The following is a 14,687-nucleotide window of genomic DNA, read 5'->3' on the forward strand; positions in this document are numbered from 1 at the left end:
CTCCCCCCCCCAGAGATTCTCTAGGGCAGCAGTCACCAACTGGTGGTCTGTGGACCACTGGTGGTCCACAAGAAAAATTTGGTGGTCTGCAAAAAAATATTTGCATTTTTTTATATTGCACTAAATCAGAGGTCCTCAAACTATGCCTCCTGGGCTGGATATGTGCAATGAACGTTTGTGTTGCTGCAGAGAGTCTCCCCCTTCGAGGTCTTTTTGTGAGGGTCGGAGGGGAACAGAAATTCCCACTTGGGGTCTGCTTCAGCCTCCTGGTGCGGGGCTTTGGGCGAAGGCTGGAGAGAAGTGCCGCTGGTGATGAAGAACTGGAGGGCCTTGTTCCAGTGGGACTGCATCATGGCCTGGAACTGGCTGACCATCTCAGCCCGCTGAGCCTCCAGGTGCGGTACCTGGCCTTGCATTCCCACAGGTCTTCCCTTTGCTTGGAAAGCCTATGCTCGTAGTCCTCAGTGAGGTGCTTCTGCTGAGACTCCTTCTTGGTCAGATCCAATTTGAACTGAGCCAACTGTTTTGCCAACTCTTTCTCATGATGGCTGCTTAGCTCCAACAACTGCTTCCTGTTGGGGCCCTAAGGAGCCTGGACGGGGAGGAGAGGAGGGGCTTGGAGGGGAGGGGCAAGTAGAGGCCGGTGAGGCGCCCCTTGACGTGAGTGACATTGAGTTGGCCACGCCCATCCATGACCACCTAGCCATGCCCACCCAGCTGGTCATTAGGCGGATCATATTAGTGGTCCGTGGGATTTAAAATTATGAATTTAGTGGTCCCTGAGGTCCGAAAGGTTGGTGACTCCTGCTCTAGGGAGTGGCCATCCCAATTTACTTCCTCTACCTCCTATTCAGCTCTGGACTGGGCTGCCTCTTTTCTCAACCACTCCTTGAAATGTCCTCCTTCCTGGAAAACTGCCATTTCACTTTAGTCCATCACACCACCTCCTGCTTCGTAGACACAATACATCATAATAATATTGTAGAATATTTCATATTTTTTCTCTGTAAAAAAAACCTCTCCATTTTTATGACTCATAATCCCTCAAATTAAGGGAATATGTAATCCCTTAATTTGAGGTAAAGTTGGGGCGACTGGGTGGAGCTCAGTGTTTACTGGCTGGATGCCCTTCTGGATGCCACACAGAGTTCACAGCAGATATTTTTTTCTTTGTGCTCTAGGAGAGAGAAACATCTGCCGCTACCTACTCTCAAACTTCATAAAAACCCAGATATCCCATTCTGGCTTATATATGTTTAATCACTGCTGAAATTGCAAACCATAAGCAGCACGTTAAACAAAAACAGGAAGTATAGATCAAATTAAGATATAATTCTTTAATAATAAATTCAAAGATTGGATATGGAACAAATCCAAAGTTAGCCTTATGCCCCTAAAATAGTTTCCAATAATTTACATATTTTCATTGAGGAATTTTATCCTTCTAGCTAAAGCAACTTTCCCCAGCGTGTTTTCTCCAGTAAATTCTCAGCTTGCATAGATGAAGATTAAGGATTCTGTGTGATGAAGTCTTAACATATTCGAGGGAGTGGGGAACCTGATCTAGAAAAAAATGTATAAATGTAATGTATAACCTGAGCCCTAAGATTGCCAACTATGGCCCATACAGAACCTGCAGTCCAGAAAGGAAAAAAAATACAAGTGAGATGTTGATTTTCCTTTAGCTCCTCCATATTTTGGTAATGAAAGCTAGAGGTAGTGTCCTATTTAGAATGTCAAACTAGGAACTGGAGAAACTTGGATTCAGATCCACATGTAAACATGAATGTCATTTGATGATGCTAAGATAGCTGATCTCTCTTTCTCTCAGGGTAACCTAACTCATGGGATTGTAATTGGATGGTGTTCGGTTGGGATAAAAGAAGAATGTAGTGTAGGAAGAAAAATCCAGTCCGGTTCCAAGCCAGGAGAAAGATGCTGGAAATAAAATGGAGGCTATCTGGTTGGAAAGAAAGTCTCTGTTTATTTGGTTGCCAGAAACTTCAGTCACAGAAGCATGTTTCTAGGGTGGCTGACCAAATGGCTGAGTGACTGGATGGATTTTTATAGGGTTCTGATTGAGATGCTCCAGGAGGTTGTGCAATGTAGTAAGCCTTGTGCCTTTTGCTATTCTAATGGTGGTGGGTTAATCCTATTATGTCTTCGAGGTCATGTCCTGTTCTTAGAATTTGGGTGGGGGTTGTAGATTTTAGGAGTCTTTGTTTTTCTACTTTGAATCCCTTCTGGGGGAGCTGGGCTGAAGGTGTTTTGTTTATGAATAGGCTGGCCTGGATTTCTTAATGGGCACAAAATATCCATCTCTAAAGACTTCAGACATCTGCTGGAGACTGGTTTACTATACAGGAAGACTGGGACTGCTTTCTGCCTTTAAGAACATGTTCCTCCATTTCTCCTTTGAAATATTCTATCCTGCCTCTCTTAATATTAAGAATAAAGAATATTTTAATCTGGGAAGGGGGGACTTCCTAGTATGGTGTAATGGTGAAGATTTGGGTTAGGAGCCCTGATGGCACAGTGGTTAGAATGTGGTATTGCAGGCGAACTCTGCCCACAGCCTGGAGTTACCTTTACTACCGGTTCGCAATGGGAGCGCCCAAGCGCATGCGCAGAAGCTTCTGCGCATGCGCAGATCATCCATGATGACGTCCGGGTGGTGGACGGAGCCTTCTGCCGCTTTTACTACCGGTTCGCAAGAACTGGACTGAACCGGGAGCAACCCACCACTGGTTCAAGATTGACTCAGCCTTCCATCCTTCTGAGATCAGTAAAATGAGGACATAGATTGTTGGGGCAATGTGCAAATAATGTTTGTACATTGTAAATTACCCAGAGAGTCCTGTAAAACACTATGGGGTAGTATAACAGCCTAAATGTTATTGCTAGCATTCCCCTTCAGCTGGAGATCTCATTAAGGCCAATCACCTTTCTTTCAATCCATCCTATTTCTGGAGATAAAATTAGAGATACCCCCATGTAAGACAACTTGAGCATCAAAACATAGGGTGGGATATAAATAATAGCTAAATATTATCTAGGTACACTAAAAACCATGGTTATATCCTATCCTAGCTTTTCTCATGGAATGTTAGGATAGCCACTTTTAATATTTTGATAGTTTGTGTGAGTGATAAACCATTAATAGTTAAATGTACATACTGTATCCATATTAAATAAAATTAATCCTTTCTTAATCTGCAGCTTTTAGGTGCCACCGCAATAGAAGACAAGTTACAAGACGGGGTGCCAGAAACCATCTCCAAATTGTCAAAAGCAGATATTAAGATCTGGGTTTTGACAGGTGACAAAAAAGGTAATTTGTACCATCAGTTGCTGTTTATTTTCCGCAAGGTAAATTACCTATGGGCAGCAAATAATTCTAAAGTTTCTATTTTTTTAAATTGATAACTGAACATGTTCACCTGCATGCATGAGAAAAATGAGAAAATAAACTGTGTCCTGGCATTCTCCTCTTACAGAAACTGCTGAAAATATTGGTTTTTCCTGTGAACTCTTAACAGATGAAACTAATATCCACTATGGAGAAGACATCAGGTAAATCCATTTTAATGCAAGAGATTATATTAAAAGCGATCTGAATGTTTTGGATTTGATTCTAATAAGCGCTTTGGACTCCCCAGGGTGCGATCATAGAACCCCTGTGCATTTGCTGCAAATGTGTAACAGCTTTGAGGAGTGGCAGATGTGTGCTGTATCTTTGTATCTCTAAATATGCTCAGAGAATTACAAGCCAAAATGGCCAGGGACTGTTTAGATGAGACAGTCATCTAGTTGAACATTCTCTGAGTTGAAGGAGTCAGTCTGAGGGATGTTGGTGTGGAACATTTAATGTAATGTGTGATGGTTTGCCCAGTGATCAAGTACCCAGGTAATTGGGTCTTTTGGATCCAGAGACAATAAGCGTACCAGTAAATAAAGGAAATTTAACTTTTATTATTACCATAGCTAAAGCAAACAGATTTAAAAGCATAACATAAAAAGTATGCAAACAAGATGATTTACAAGCTACCAGGAGCTACTTAATGACAATAGCAGAAATACCTCAAGGTTGACCAATTTCCACAGTATCTAATGTGTTTCAGGGTTGACAGTTAGCCTAGCTAGCCACATATCTAATTAGGTGATATTGTGGCAATTGTGCATTCTTCATCTATGTACTGTACCTCCCAGAATTATTGTTAAGATGAGATACTGTAAACATCATATCCTACCGTATTTTGGGTTGCTGACTATGTTTGGGATCGAACAAGATTGCAATGTATCAGGGGTGGGTTCTACTTACATTTACTACTGGTTTGCATCGTGCCCGTGCACATGCTCTTCTGCACATGCGCAGATCACCTATGATGACATCTGGGTCAGTGGGCGGAGCCTCCTGCCGGTTTTACTACCGGTTCTTGTGAACCGGTCCAAACTGGGGCAACCCACCACTGCAATGTATTCTTTTGTACTGAAGCCACTTTAATTGAAAATCAAAAAATGGTAGCCCATCTTTGGCAAGTTAGTGCAGTACCAGAATAATATTTGAGGCAGGGGTGAAATGCTCCCGGTTCGGACTGGATCGCCCATTCCGGTAGCGATGGAGGCGGGTGGTTTGGAGAACTGGTAGCAAAAATCCCTGCCCCCTCCCATTGCCCAGCTGAGCCGCGCAATCATCAGAGGCTTTTTTTTTAATTTTTAAAAGCATTTTTTCTACAACCTCTTCGGCCGAAGAGGTTATAGAAAAAATGCTTTTAAAAGTAAAAACAAAGCCTCTGCTGATCAGGCAAGTCAGCTGGGATTGTCAGAGGCTTTAAAAGCATTTTTTAAGAATCTCTTCAGCTGAAGAGGTGGTAGAAAAATGGTTTTAAAAGTAAAAAAAAAAAAAAGTTGGCCATGCCCAGTCAGTCATATTACACCCCCCCACCCCACCAAGGCAAGCCCACAGAACCGGTAGTAACAAAATTTACATTTCACCACAACCTGATATGAGGTTGTGCTATTCTGATTTGTGTACTACAAATGGACCTTGAATGTGGAATTTTGCATTTCAGTGTTTCTTTTCCTACTTTCCATGGCAAATATACTTTTCAAAGTTTTAAAGAAGAAGTTGCTCATATATTGTGTGATGAGAAAGAGGGTAGGTAGAATTATCACCTCCCTCCTGCTTTTCTCTGAATGAACTCAGCTGCTCACTGTTGATATGAACCAAAGAAGATGAGCTGTTTCTGGAAGTTCTTGTTTGGGTGGATAACTTTTTATGATGACATCCAGAGATTACACAATTAAGCAATTCACTCACCTTGTAACTATCAAAATAGAGTAGGGTTCTAGAAAAACGGCAGTGCCCTCTGAAATATGTTGCATACCTTAAACTGCAAAAAGCCATTTGCTAAATCCTCTTGGTTAAGGGTTTTTAAAGACATACTTACTTCTGTTTTCAGTCAGTATGACTTGATGTTATTTTACACGATGGATTCTAAAAACATTTCCCTCCCTTACCTCCCTTCCCTTAGCGCTCTTTTGCAAACAAGGTTGGAGAATCAGAGGAACCGAAGCGGGACATATGACAAATCTTCCACTACAGCCAATGAACCCTTTTTCGCGGAAGGCAAAAACCAAGCGTTAATTATCACTGGATCATGGTTGGTAAGTACTGGGTTCTCACATCTGGGTCTGAGAGAATTGTCCCTAACCATTAATAATGGAAAAAGAAAAAGTTTTGCAACTTGGTACTATCAAGATGTGTTGAGTGTTGACCATTTTGGGAAATGGGGGATTTTAAGAACTGTAATTCATTTGGAGAACATAAGGATGAAAAAAATTGGATAAACGTTTCAGTTCTAGAGGTCTGTCAAATTACATGCCCACCTTAGAGAACCAGCATAATTCCCACTCCTTCCTTTCAAGAACTTGCAATAGAATTATTAAGCTTCTTTTTTTTTAATGAATCAAGGTTGCGCCTTTCATGGCTGCTTCTGTGAAATCAGAATTTGAGATGCTCCCCCACCCTTCTGTAAAGGAAATTAGAGATAATCTTGGAAAAATATGAAAGCTTTTAATGAGGGACTTGTAGAAGTCATTACACAGTTGCAAACCTATAGGAAGCATCAGACAGACAAAATAATCCTGCCTTGATTTTATTTAGCATAAGTCGGGGCCTAAAGAAACCGACTTTTCGGATTCTATTATTACACCTACAGCTATAAAGTAGTATTTCTGGAATCACTGGAGTGTCTGTTTCTTGGCCTGAGCCACCTTGAAGGCTGGCAGTTTCACCTATGTATTTTCACAGTTAGGGCTATTTGTCTAAATTTCCTAGCTAGCCTAGAGCACCAAATAAATGGTTGGTTTCTGAAACAGGTATTTTTTACAGACATGGTCAGGTGGCTCATAAATAATTATTTGGTAAATGAATTTGTAGAAGTTCATGAATACAGATGTGTTCATAATGTTTTAGTTATCTTTGGATTGCCATCACTCATAATTTATTTTATTTATTTATTTTATTTTATTATATTTCTATACCACCCTTCTCCTGAGGGACTCAGGGCAGTGTACAGCCAGGATAAAACATAGTGTATAAAATTAAAAAACATTTTAAAAAACAATTAAATAATTTTGGCCCGAATTTAAACCCAATTAAAACCAATTAAAACCAAAATTCGATTAAAAAACTTTTTTCGATTAAAAAGAGGATGGGATCAAGTTCAGTTATCAGTTATAATGCTCATAACTGGTCCATAGATAGGTTTATAGGACACTTCTTTGACTAGAAAAGTTTTAAAAGAAAGAATGTGGTTATTAGGTCAACTATTGTTTTGTTTCCAATCCCATGTTCTCTTGAAGACAGTTTTGCTTATTTTTAAAGACCTATTTTTACTAATAACATATATCTGTCCTTTTTGTATGGTTAAAATTTTTTTCATGTCTTTGCATCATGTGTTCCTCTGAATGGCAGATAAGAAATATGTTTCCATATCCACCCATCCATATCTATCTATCTATCTATCCATCCATCCATCCATCCATCCATCCATCCATCCATCCATCCATCCATCTATCTATCTATCTATCTATCTATCTATCTATCTATCTATCTATCTATCCATTTATAGAGATGAATCTTTTTTTACAGAATGAAATTCTCCTGGAGAAGAAAATGAAGAAAAAGAAGCTCCTGAAACTGAAATTTCCCAAAACAGCAGAAGAGAAGCAAAAGCATAAGGAGACAAAGCGAAGAATAGACTTGTACAAGGAGCAACAGCAACGAAACTTTGTGGATTTAGCTTGCGAGTGCAATGCTGTGATTTGCTGCCGAGTTACCCCCAAACAGAAAGCCATGGTGGTCGACCTGGTCAAGAGATACAAGAAAGCCATAACCTTGGCTATTGGAGATGGTGCTAATGATGTGAATATGATTAAAAGTAAGTCAGGCTTAACATTTTTTTCTTCTTGTGGGTTTACTGCATATAGTTGGGTTCTGTTTTCTGAAGAAGATAGGAAGATTTCAGTCAATGTATCTTCACACTGAATCAAAGAACACAGAAGATAGGAGCATAGTGCTGGAGGAGACCTTGGAGGTCTTCTAGTTCAACCCCCTGCTCAAGGCAGTAGACCTTATACCATCCCAGTCCAATGGTTGCCCAGTCTATTTTTGAAAACCTCCAGTGATGGAGCAAGCTACTCCATTTATTAATTCTTCTCATTATCAGAAAATTTCTTACTTTTAGTTGGATCTCTTAATGATTCTTCTAGTGCATCATTGTCTGTTTCAGGCTGGGTAACTAACATTGCTGGGCACAGTTATTGTTGTTGTTAGTCACGAAGTCATGTCCGACCCATTGCGACTCCACGGACAATGTTCCTCCAGGCCTTCCTGTCCTCTACCATCCTCTGGAGTCCATTTAAGCTCACGTCGACTGTTCAGTGACTACATCCAGCCACCTCGTTCTCTGCCATCCCCTTCTTCTTTTGCCCTCAATCTTTCCCAGCATTAGGCTCTTCTCCAGTGAGTCCTTCCTTCTCATTAGGTGGCCAAAGTATTTGAGTTTCATCTTCAGGATCTGGCCTTCTAAAGAGGAGTCAGGGTTGATCTCCTCTAGGACTGACCGGTTTGATCGCCTTGCAGTCCAAGGGACTCACAGGAGTCTTCTCCAGCACCATAGTTCAAAGGCCTCAATTCTTTGACACTCAGCCTTCCTTGTGGTCCAACTTTCACAGCCATACATTGCAACTGGGAAAACCAGTTATTGATTCTACCTTATCCATGGAACCTTCTGGAGGCACTCAATTATGTTTCTATGCTGCACAAGATTATACAACTTTATTATACAATAAAGTTCAGACAAACTTTTCAGTATTCTTTTGAGTTTTCACAGCAAAGAGAGGGAGTTTTTGTCTGCCCCAAAATGCATCTTGAAAGACAGAACATCAGTAGATGGAACCTCTGACCTGATTGTCAAGGTCTAGTCCCTTTCTCAAGACTGAGAAAGACATGAAAGACAGAGCCAGATTGCCCTTCAGCAAAGCCTTCAAGTGTCAGGTGAGGAAGACTTGCATGTCAAACCTGACTCATGACTACCTGTAGGAATTATACTGACACTTTCAGTTTCTTAGGGCAGGAATTCAGCAGCTAAGAGTTCCTTGTTCAGAGGCTGGAAAATACAACACAATCTGTGAAATTGTTGGAATAACACTATAATTAAACCACTGTGGGTATAAGAACATTCTCAACTTTGTCTTGACAAAAGGGCACATTTAACATGGTTTCATCCTAGTATGCAGTAAAGATCCTTATGTAGCCAGGCTGCGTTGAGTGTTTTGCCTTGACAAACAGGCTGATGTAATAAATAAATAGATTTTTGGTGTGTCAGTTCTGTTGAAGTATCTTTCTATATTCTAAGTACAGTAAACCCTAAATTTAAGCGATCTGAGTTTAACAGAGTGGGGTTTAATGAAAAAAGTCTGCTGGATCTAGAATTTGTAAGGCAATAATGGACTTTAATGAACTATTCCAACCAGTGTTCACAATTTCCCTTAAACTATTCACTGCCATCATAAAGTAGGTTTTTTGGTGTATAAATGTGTTTTGGGGCTTGAAAAATCATTTCCCAGTTTAACGGAGATTTGGCTCGGCTCTTAATATTAGCCTGTTAAAGTTTTCTGTAACATTTCTTTACATAGATCTTTTCTCAAGCAGCTGGTAATTCATTCTCCTAGGTTGTGAAAAACAACCCCAGCCCTCTGTTCATCTCAGACTTGGCAGTAAAGCCAAGCCAAACTTGGAAGAACAGTAATACCTTTTCCTTCACTAGGAAAAGAAAAAAGACTTTTTAAAAAGTTTCTTCAAGGCTTTTTCATCTCAGGAAAAAAAAAACCCATCAGCAGTTTTAGGGTGGAAGTTTCTAAAGAGAAAGGTTGAGATGGATTTTTGAAACTGAGTTTTTCCTTACCATTGTCCCCTAGTCTCTGTATCTTAGCATTTCCATTGCTCTTCCATGTATCTTTTCTTTTATGTACTCTGAGAGTGTATGCACCAAGACAAATTCCTTGTGTGTCCAATCACACTTGGCCAATAAAGAATTCTATTCTAGTCTCTAGTCTCCCTTTAACCATTGAATTAATAATTCTCCCTGAAACTGCCAATTCTCTGATTTGCCAAAACAAAAATTAAGAGCCAATCTTGCCAACTAAATTGTGAAAGCAGAAAAGTTTATTTTAAAAGCATGCAACATTTTCTTTTTGAACATAAGCAGAATTTGGAACTTAAATATCAAATTTGAATCAGAGTTGAAGGAGGACACCCTTAACTCTTATTCCATACAGTCTTACATTTAAATATCCAAGAATATGGGACCAATCATTTCTCTCACTGATTGATATTGTCATTACCTTTAGCAGGGAACATTCAATCTGACATGGATACAGTTAAGGCTTGGTCCATCCATACTAAAATGATTTTATTTGTTTTTTAAAAATCTTTGAGAACCACTCAGAGTTGGCTGAAAGATGGGCTTCTATACAAAGGTTTAAAAATAAATAAAATAAAATAATGAAATAGAAATGAAATGAAATAAAATAAAACTTCTCTAAAAACTGAAATAATTGATTGACCAAAGAAAACCCAGACAGCTGCTGAAAATCAGTATCTTTGAGCCTGTCTGATGAAACTAGTTTTAATTATGTTTTCTTTTCTTACATCATGCATTAATCTTTTTGCTCTATTATTTCTTACTCCCTTTCTGCGTGTTACATAAAATTCATTCCCAAGAAAAGGCATGAACGTGTTTGTATGCATATCTCAAGTTTTATTCTCATGATAGTGGTGGCTTTATGCAAACTATTACTGTTGTGTTTTATTTAGTTCCTCAGCCTACACATTCTTTGCATTTTGTGCGCTCTATCTTTTTGTTTGCTGAATTTCACATTGTATTACACAATAAAGTTTTGTTAAAATTTTAATAATGGAAAGCTTTTTTAAAAACAATGAGTGCTGTTTGCATTCCTGAAATACACTTTTAAAAAAAACACTCTACAGTTTTGGGAAAACGCAGAGATGGCTGAGATAAAAATAATAAGGAAGGCTACATGACATATAATGCACAAAATCAGGAATTAATTATTTTTTGTTCCATAATGTTTCTTGAAACATTTATTTATTATTTATTTTTCAAAAATGAATTACTCAATAGCTGATTACAATAAATGAGCTAGCTCAACGGTGTGTATTTTTTACTCTTATTCTAGCTGCCCACATTGGTGTTGGGATAAGTGGTCAAGAAGGGATGCAAGCCGTCATGTCCAGTGACTACTCTTTTGGCCAGTTCAGATATCTCCAGAGGCTGTTGCTGGTTCATGGTCGATGGTCTTACATTAGAATGTGCAAATTCCTTCGGTATTTCTTCTACAAAAACTTTGCTTTTACATTAGTGCACTTCTGGTACTCCTTCTTCAATGGCTATTCTGCTCAGGTAAAGGATCAAGAAGACCTGGGAAACTTTGCAGCAATCAATATTTACTAATATTTATGAATTTATATATTTCTGTTGATTTGCGCAATGAAAAAGGATTGGAATACTTTAGAAGAGTTAGACTTCACTACACTTAACTCGTTCAGTGACTGTTCAAAGTTATGATAGGGCTGAACAAGGGGTACTTATGACTGGTCCTTGAAGTTCTAGCTGCCATAACACTTGACTTGATAATTTAGCACTCTCATTCCGTCCTTCTTATGGAATTTTCTTCCCTCTGAAATTAGCTCCACCCCTTTTGATATTCCGGAAGTGCCTCAAGATCTGGTTATGTCATCAGGCTTGGGGCTTCCAGAGAAGACATACTTAGATAGCTCCATTGTTGAGCTGGTCATTCTTATTTATTTAAGAAAATTTATATGGCCACCCAGTTACCCTCAGTGACTCTAAGTGGCTTACAAAAATAAAAATCCAGTATACAAATAATAAAAAACAATAAAGCCCCACCCTCTCTCGTGACAATAATCAATCAGACAAGCCACTAGATTGGCTCCATCTCATTCTGAGTTCCCCTCTTTACCTAGGGTTCGTATATCCATTTTGGTAACATTTACCTTTTAATGTGGATTTTTATATTGTTTTAAAATTATTGTTTTATTCAATTGCTGCTTGTTGCCAAAGTTGTTTTTTTTCCCCTCCGATATGGATTAGTTTTATTTTATTTAAATACAATTTAAGTAAATATTTTTAAAAGGTGTAATATATTTTCTTTGCAATTACAGACAGCATACGAGGATTGGTTTATCACGCTATACAATGTATTATATTCCAGCCTACCAGTTCTTCTTGTTGGATTACTTGACCAGGTTTGTCTGAACAATAAACTAAAAATTGATCCTTAAAAGTTGATCATTGCTTCTGTGTGCGATGCAAATTTCTGAAATTTCTGTTGACTAAATTCACAGAGTACAATAAGTCATGATATGGTTTCTTTGGTTTTGGCTTATTAATGCATTATAGCCACTATGTCAGGATTATCTTTTCCGTTGCAAAACCATTTCCCAGTGTTTGACACTATATTGCATTAATATTGGACAAATAGTGCCATCATGTGGCTGCTTTCTTTATTATGGTAATGCCACATCTTTGAAGCTGCCATTTGCCTATGAAGTACTCACAATATCATTAGAATCCTTTATAGGAAAGCTAGTCAGTGAAAGAGCAGAGTAAAACATAAGCTTATAACTCAACAAATATACTATGGAAATTAACAGTTTTCTTGTATTGGTTCAAATTGAGAGTATAGGAAGTCTTCATTTAGTGACTGAGTTGTTTATCAGAATAATTGTTGGAAAACGGATGTGATGGCTCAGTGGCTAAGATGCTGAGCTTGTCGATCGAAAGGTTGGCAGTTCAGTGGTTCGAATCCCTGGTGCCGCGTAACGGGGTGAGCTCCTGTTACTTGTCCCAGCTTCTGCCAACCTAGCAGTTCGAAAGCACATAAAAAATGCAAGTAGAAAAATAGGGACCACCTTTAGTGAGAAGGTAACAGTGTTCCATGTGCCTTTGGTGTTTAGTCATGCCAGCCACATGACCACGGAGACGTCTTCGGACAGCGCTGGCTCTTCGGCTTTGAAACGGAGATGAGCACTGCCCCCTAGGGTCAGGAACAACTAGCACATATGTGCAAGGGGAACCTTTACCTTTACCTTTAGAGTTGGAAGGGACCTTGGAGGTCTTCTAGTTTAACCTCCTGCACAAGTAGAAGACCCTGTATCGTTTCAGGCAAATGGCTGTCCAATCTCTTCTTAAAAATCTCCAGTGATGGAAGCACCCACAACTTCTGAAGGCAAGCCGTTCCACTGATTAATTGTTCTTAGTGCCAGTAAATTTCTCCTTAGTTCTAGGTTGCTTCTCTCCTTCATTAGTTTCCATCCATTGCTTTTTTTGTGGCAGCCCCTCAGATATTGAAACACTGCTATCATGTCACTCCTGGTCCTTCTTTTCACTCAACTAGATATATCTTTACATGTTATGAGCTTTTGTGATGACTCAGTGTGAGTGGAGCCATCCCAAGCACTGAGCATGTCACTGGTCCTCTCTGAACACTTTGGTGTTGATTTGGACATCCAAAGAGAGAAGGTCTGTGCATGAACATTGCAAGGTGGGAGTTGAGTTCTCTATTTTTTTCTATAAGATGGGTAGGTGGAAGGCTTCAAGAAGTCTTATCAGGAAGTTAACGTGTAACTTCTCAAGCAACAGAAAGGTGAATCTAGCTCCTTTTTTAATTTTCTGCAGATATTTTGCATTGCCAACTCATTTTTGCCCACTGATGCATTAGCTAAAATGTGGCTGTTTTTCTATTTTATGTTTGATGTTGCACCTCTGCTGTGGGGATGTATTACATGGTAAATTATTTTCAAGCAAAACCACAACTGGAATGTCATTTGTCTTACTTCTTTCACTTCAGGATGTGAGTGATAAACTGAGCATACGGTTTCCTAACTTGTACATCTTGGGACAAAAAGACTTGCTTTTTAACTACCAGAAGTTCTTCTTAAGCCTGCTGCATGGCGTTATAACATCACTGATCATTTTCTTCATACCGTACGGTGCTTACCTACAAACCATGGGACAGGATGGAGAAGCTCCTTCCGACTACCAGTCATTTGCAGTCACTGCCTCATCTTCTCTCATAATTGCGGTTAATTTTCAGGCAAGTCAATCAGCCTTCATTGTTCCAAACAGACAGTCCTTGACTTACGACCATTAATTTAACAAGCATTTGAAGTTATGACGGTGCTGAGAAAAAAGTGACTTATGAGCAGTTCTTGCACCTACAATCATCACAGTGTCCCCATGGTCACCCTCCCCATGATCAAAATTCATGTATTTGGCAACCAGCATGTATTTACAATAGTTGAAGCATCAGTGATTGTCATTGTGATTGCCCAGCCAGCTTTCAAGTAACAAAGCTAATGGGGGACACTGGATTCTTTTAACAACCGCATAATTCATTTAATGACCACACTGATTTGCTTAACATCTGCAGCAAAAAGGGTTTGTAAAATTGGGCCTGGCTCACTTAATAACTGTCACACTTAGCAAAGGAAATTCTGTTGCCAATTGTAGTCATAACTCAAGGACTACCAGTCACTCCTTTAAAAAGGAGCCCTGGTGGCGCAGCAGACTAAAGCACTGTTATTAACATCAGCTGCCTGCAATTACTGCAAGTTCAAATCTCACCAGGCTCAAGGTTGATTCAGCCTTCCATCCTTTCTAAGGTAGGTGAAATGAGGATCCAGATTGTGGGGGCAATAAACTGACTTTTGTATAAATATACAAAAGTATGAAGGCTATTGCTTAATGCATTGTGAGTCTCCGGAGAAGGGTGGCATATAAATCAAATTTTAAAAAAAATAAAATAAAAAATGCCACCTTGGCATTCACGGTTCATATTTGGAGACTTTATAGTTCTTGCTAATGTCTTTATCAAGATAAGTCTTCCCTTTCCATCAAACCTGACAGGTTTTGGGGTTTTTTTGCCAAGAAAGGAAAAATGCTGATTGGAGGAACTCACTATTGTGGAGAAATGAAGTAGAGGCAGTGAAATCAGTAGGAAGGAAAATTTGAGAAGCTGTGTTTCTTCCTCCTCAGGCTGAAATGGAAATTGGACAATAGGCGAATCCAATCAGT

At 39.2% G+C, this 14,687-nt stretch overlaps 1 protein-coding gene across 1 annotated transcript in view; it reads left to right on the top strand.

The window, feature by feature from the left end:
- Nucleotides 1-14,687, top strand: part of ATP8B1 (ATPase phospholipid transporting 8B1) — a 49,502-nt gene that overhangs the window by 29,702 nt on the left and 5,113 nt on the right. Inside the window, exons 18-24 of the mRNA XM_070935973.1 lie at nucleotides 3,220-3,331; nucleotides 3,498-3,573; nucleotides 5,535-5,667; nucleotides 7,157-7,445; nucleotides 10,768-10,991; nucleotides 11,774-11,857; nucleotides 13,462-13,707. Of these exons, the coding sequence (XP_070792074.1) occupies nucleotides 3,220-3,331; nucleotides 3,498-3,573; nucleotides 5,535-5,667; nucleotides 7,157-7,445; nucleotides 10,768-10,991; nucleotides 11,774-11,857; nucleotides 13,462-13,707 (1,164 nt within the window). The remainder of the gene's footprint in view (nucleotides 1-3,219; nucleotides 3,332-3,497; nucleotides 3,574-5,534; nucleotides 5,668-7,156; nucleotides 7,446-10,767; nucleotides 10,992-11,773; nucleotides 11,858-13,461; nucleotides 13,708-14,687) is intronic.

This window comes from Pituophis catenifer, unplaced genomic scaffold, assembly GCF_029215685.1.
Source record: "Pituophis catenifer annectens isolate HBS135680 unplaced genomic scaffold, rPitCat1.0.hap2 SCAF_2, whole genome shotgun sequence".
In the NCBI taxonomy this organism is placed as follows: Eukaryota; Metazoa; Chordata; class Lepidosauria; order Squamata; family Colubridae; genus Pituophis; species Pituophis catenifer.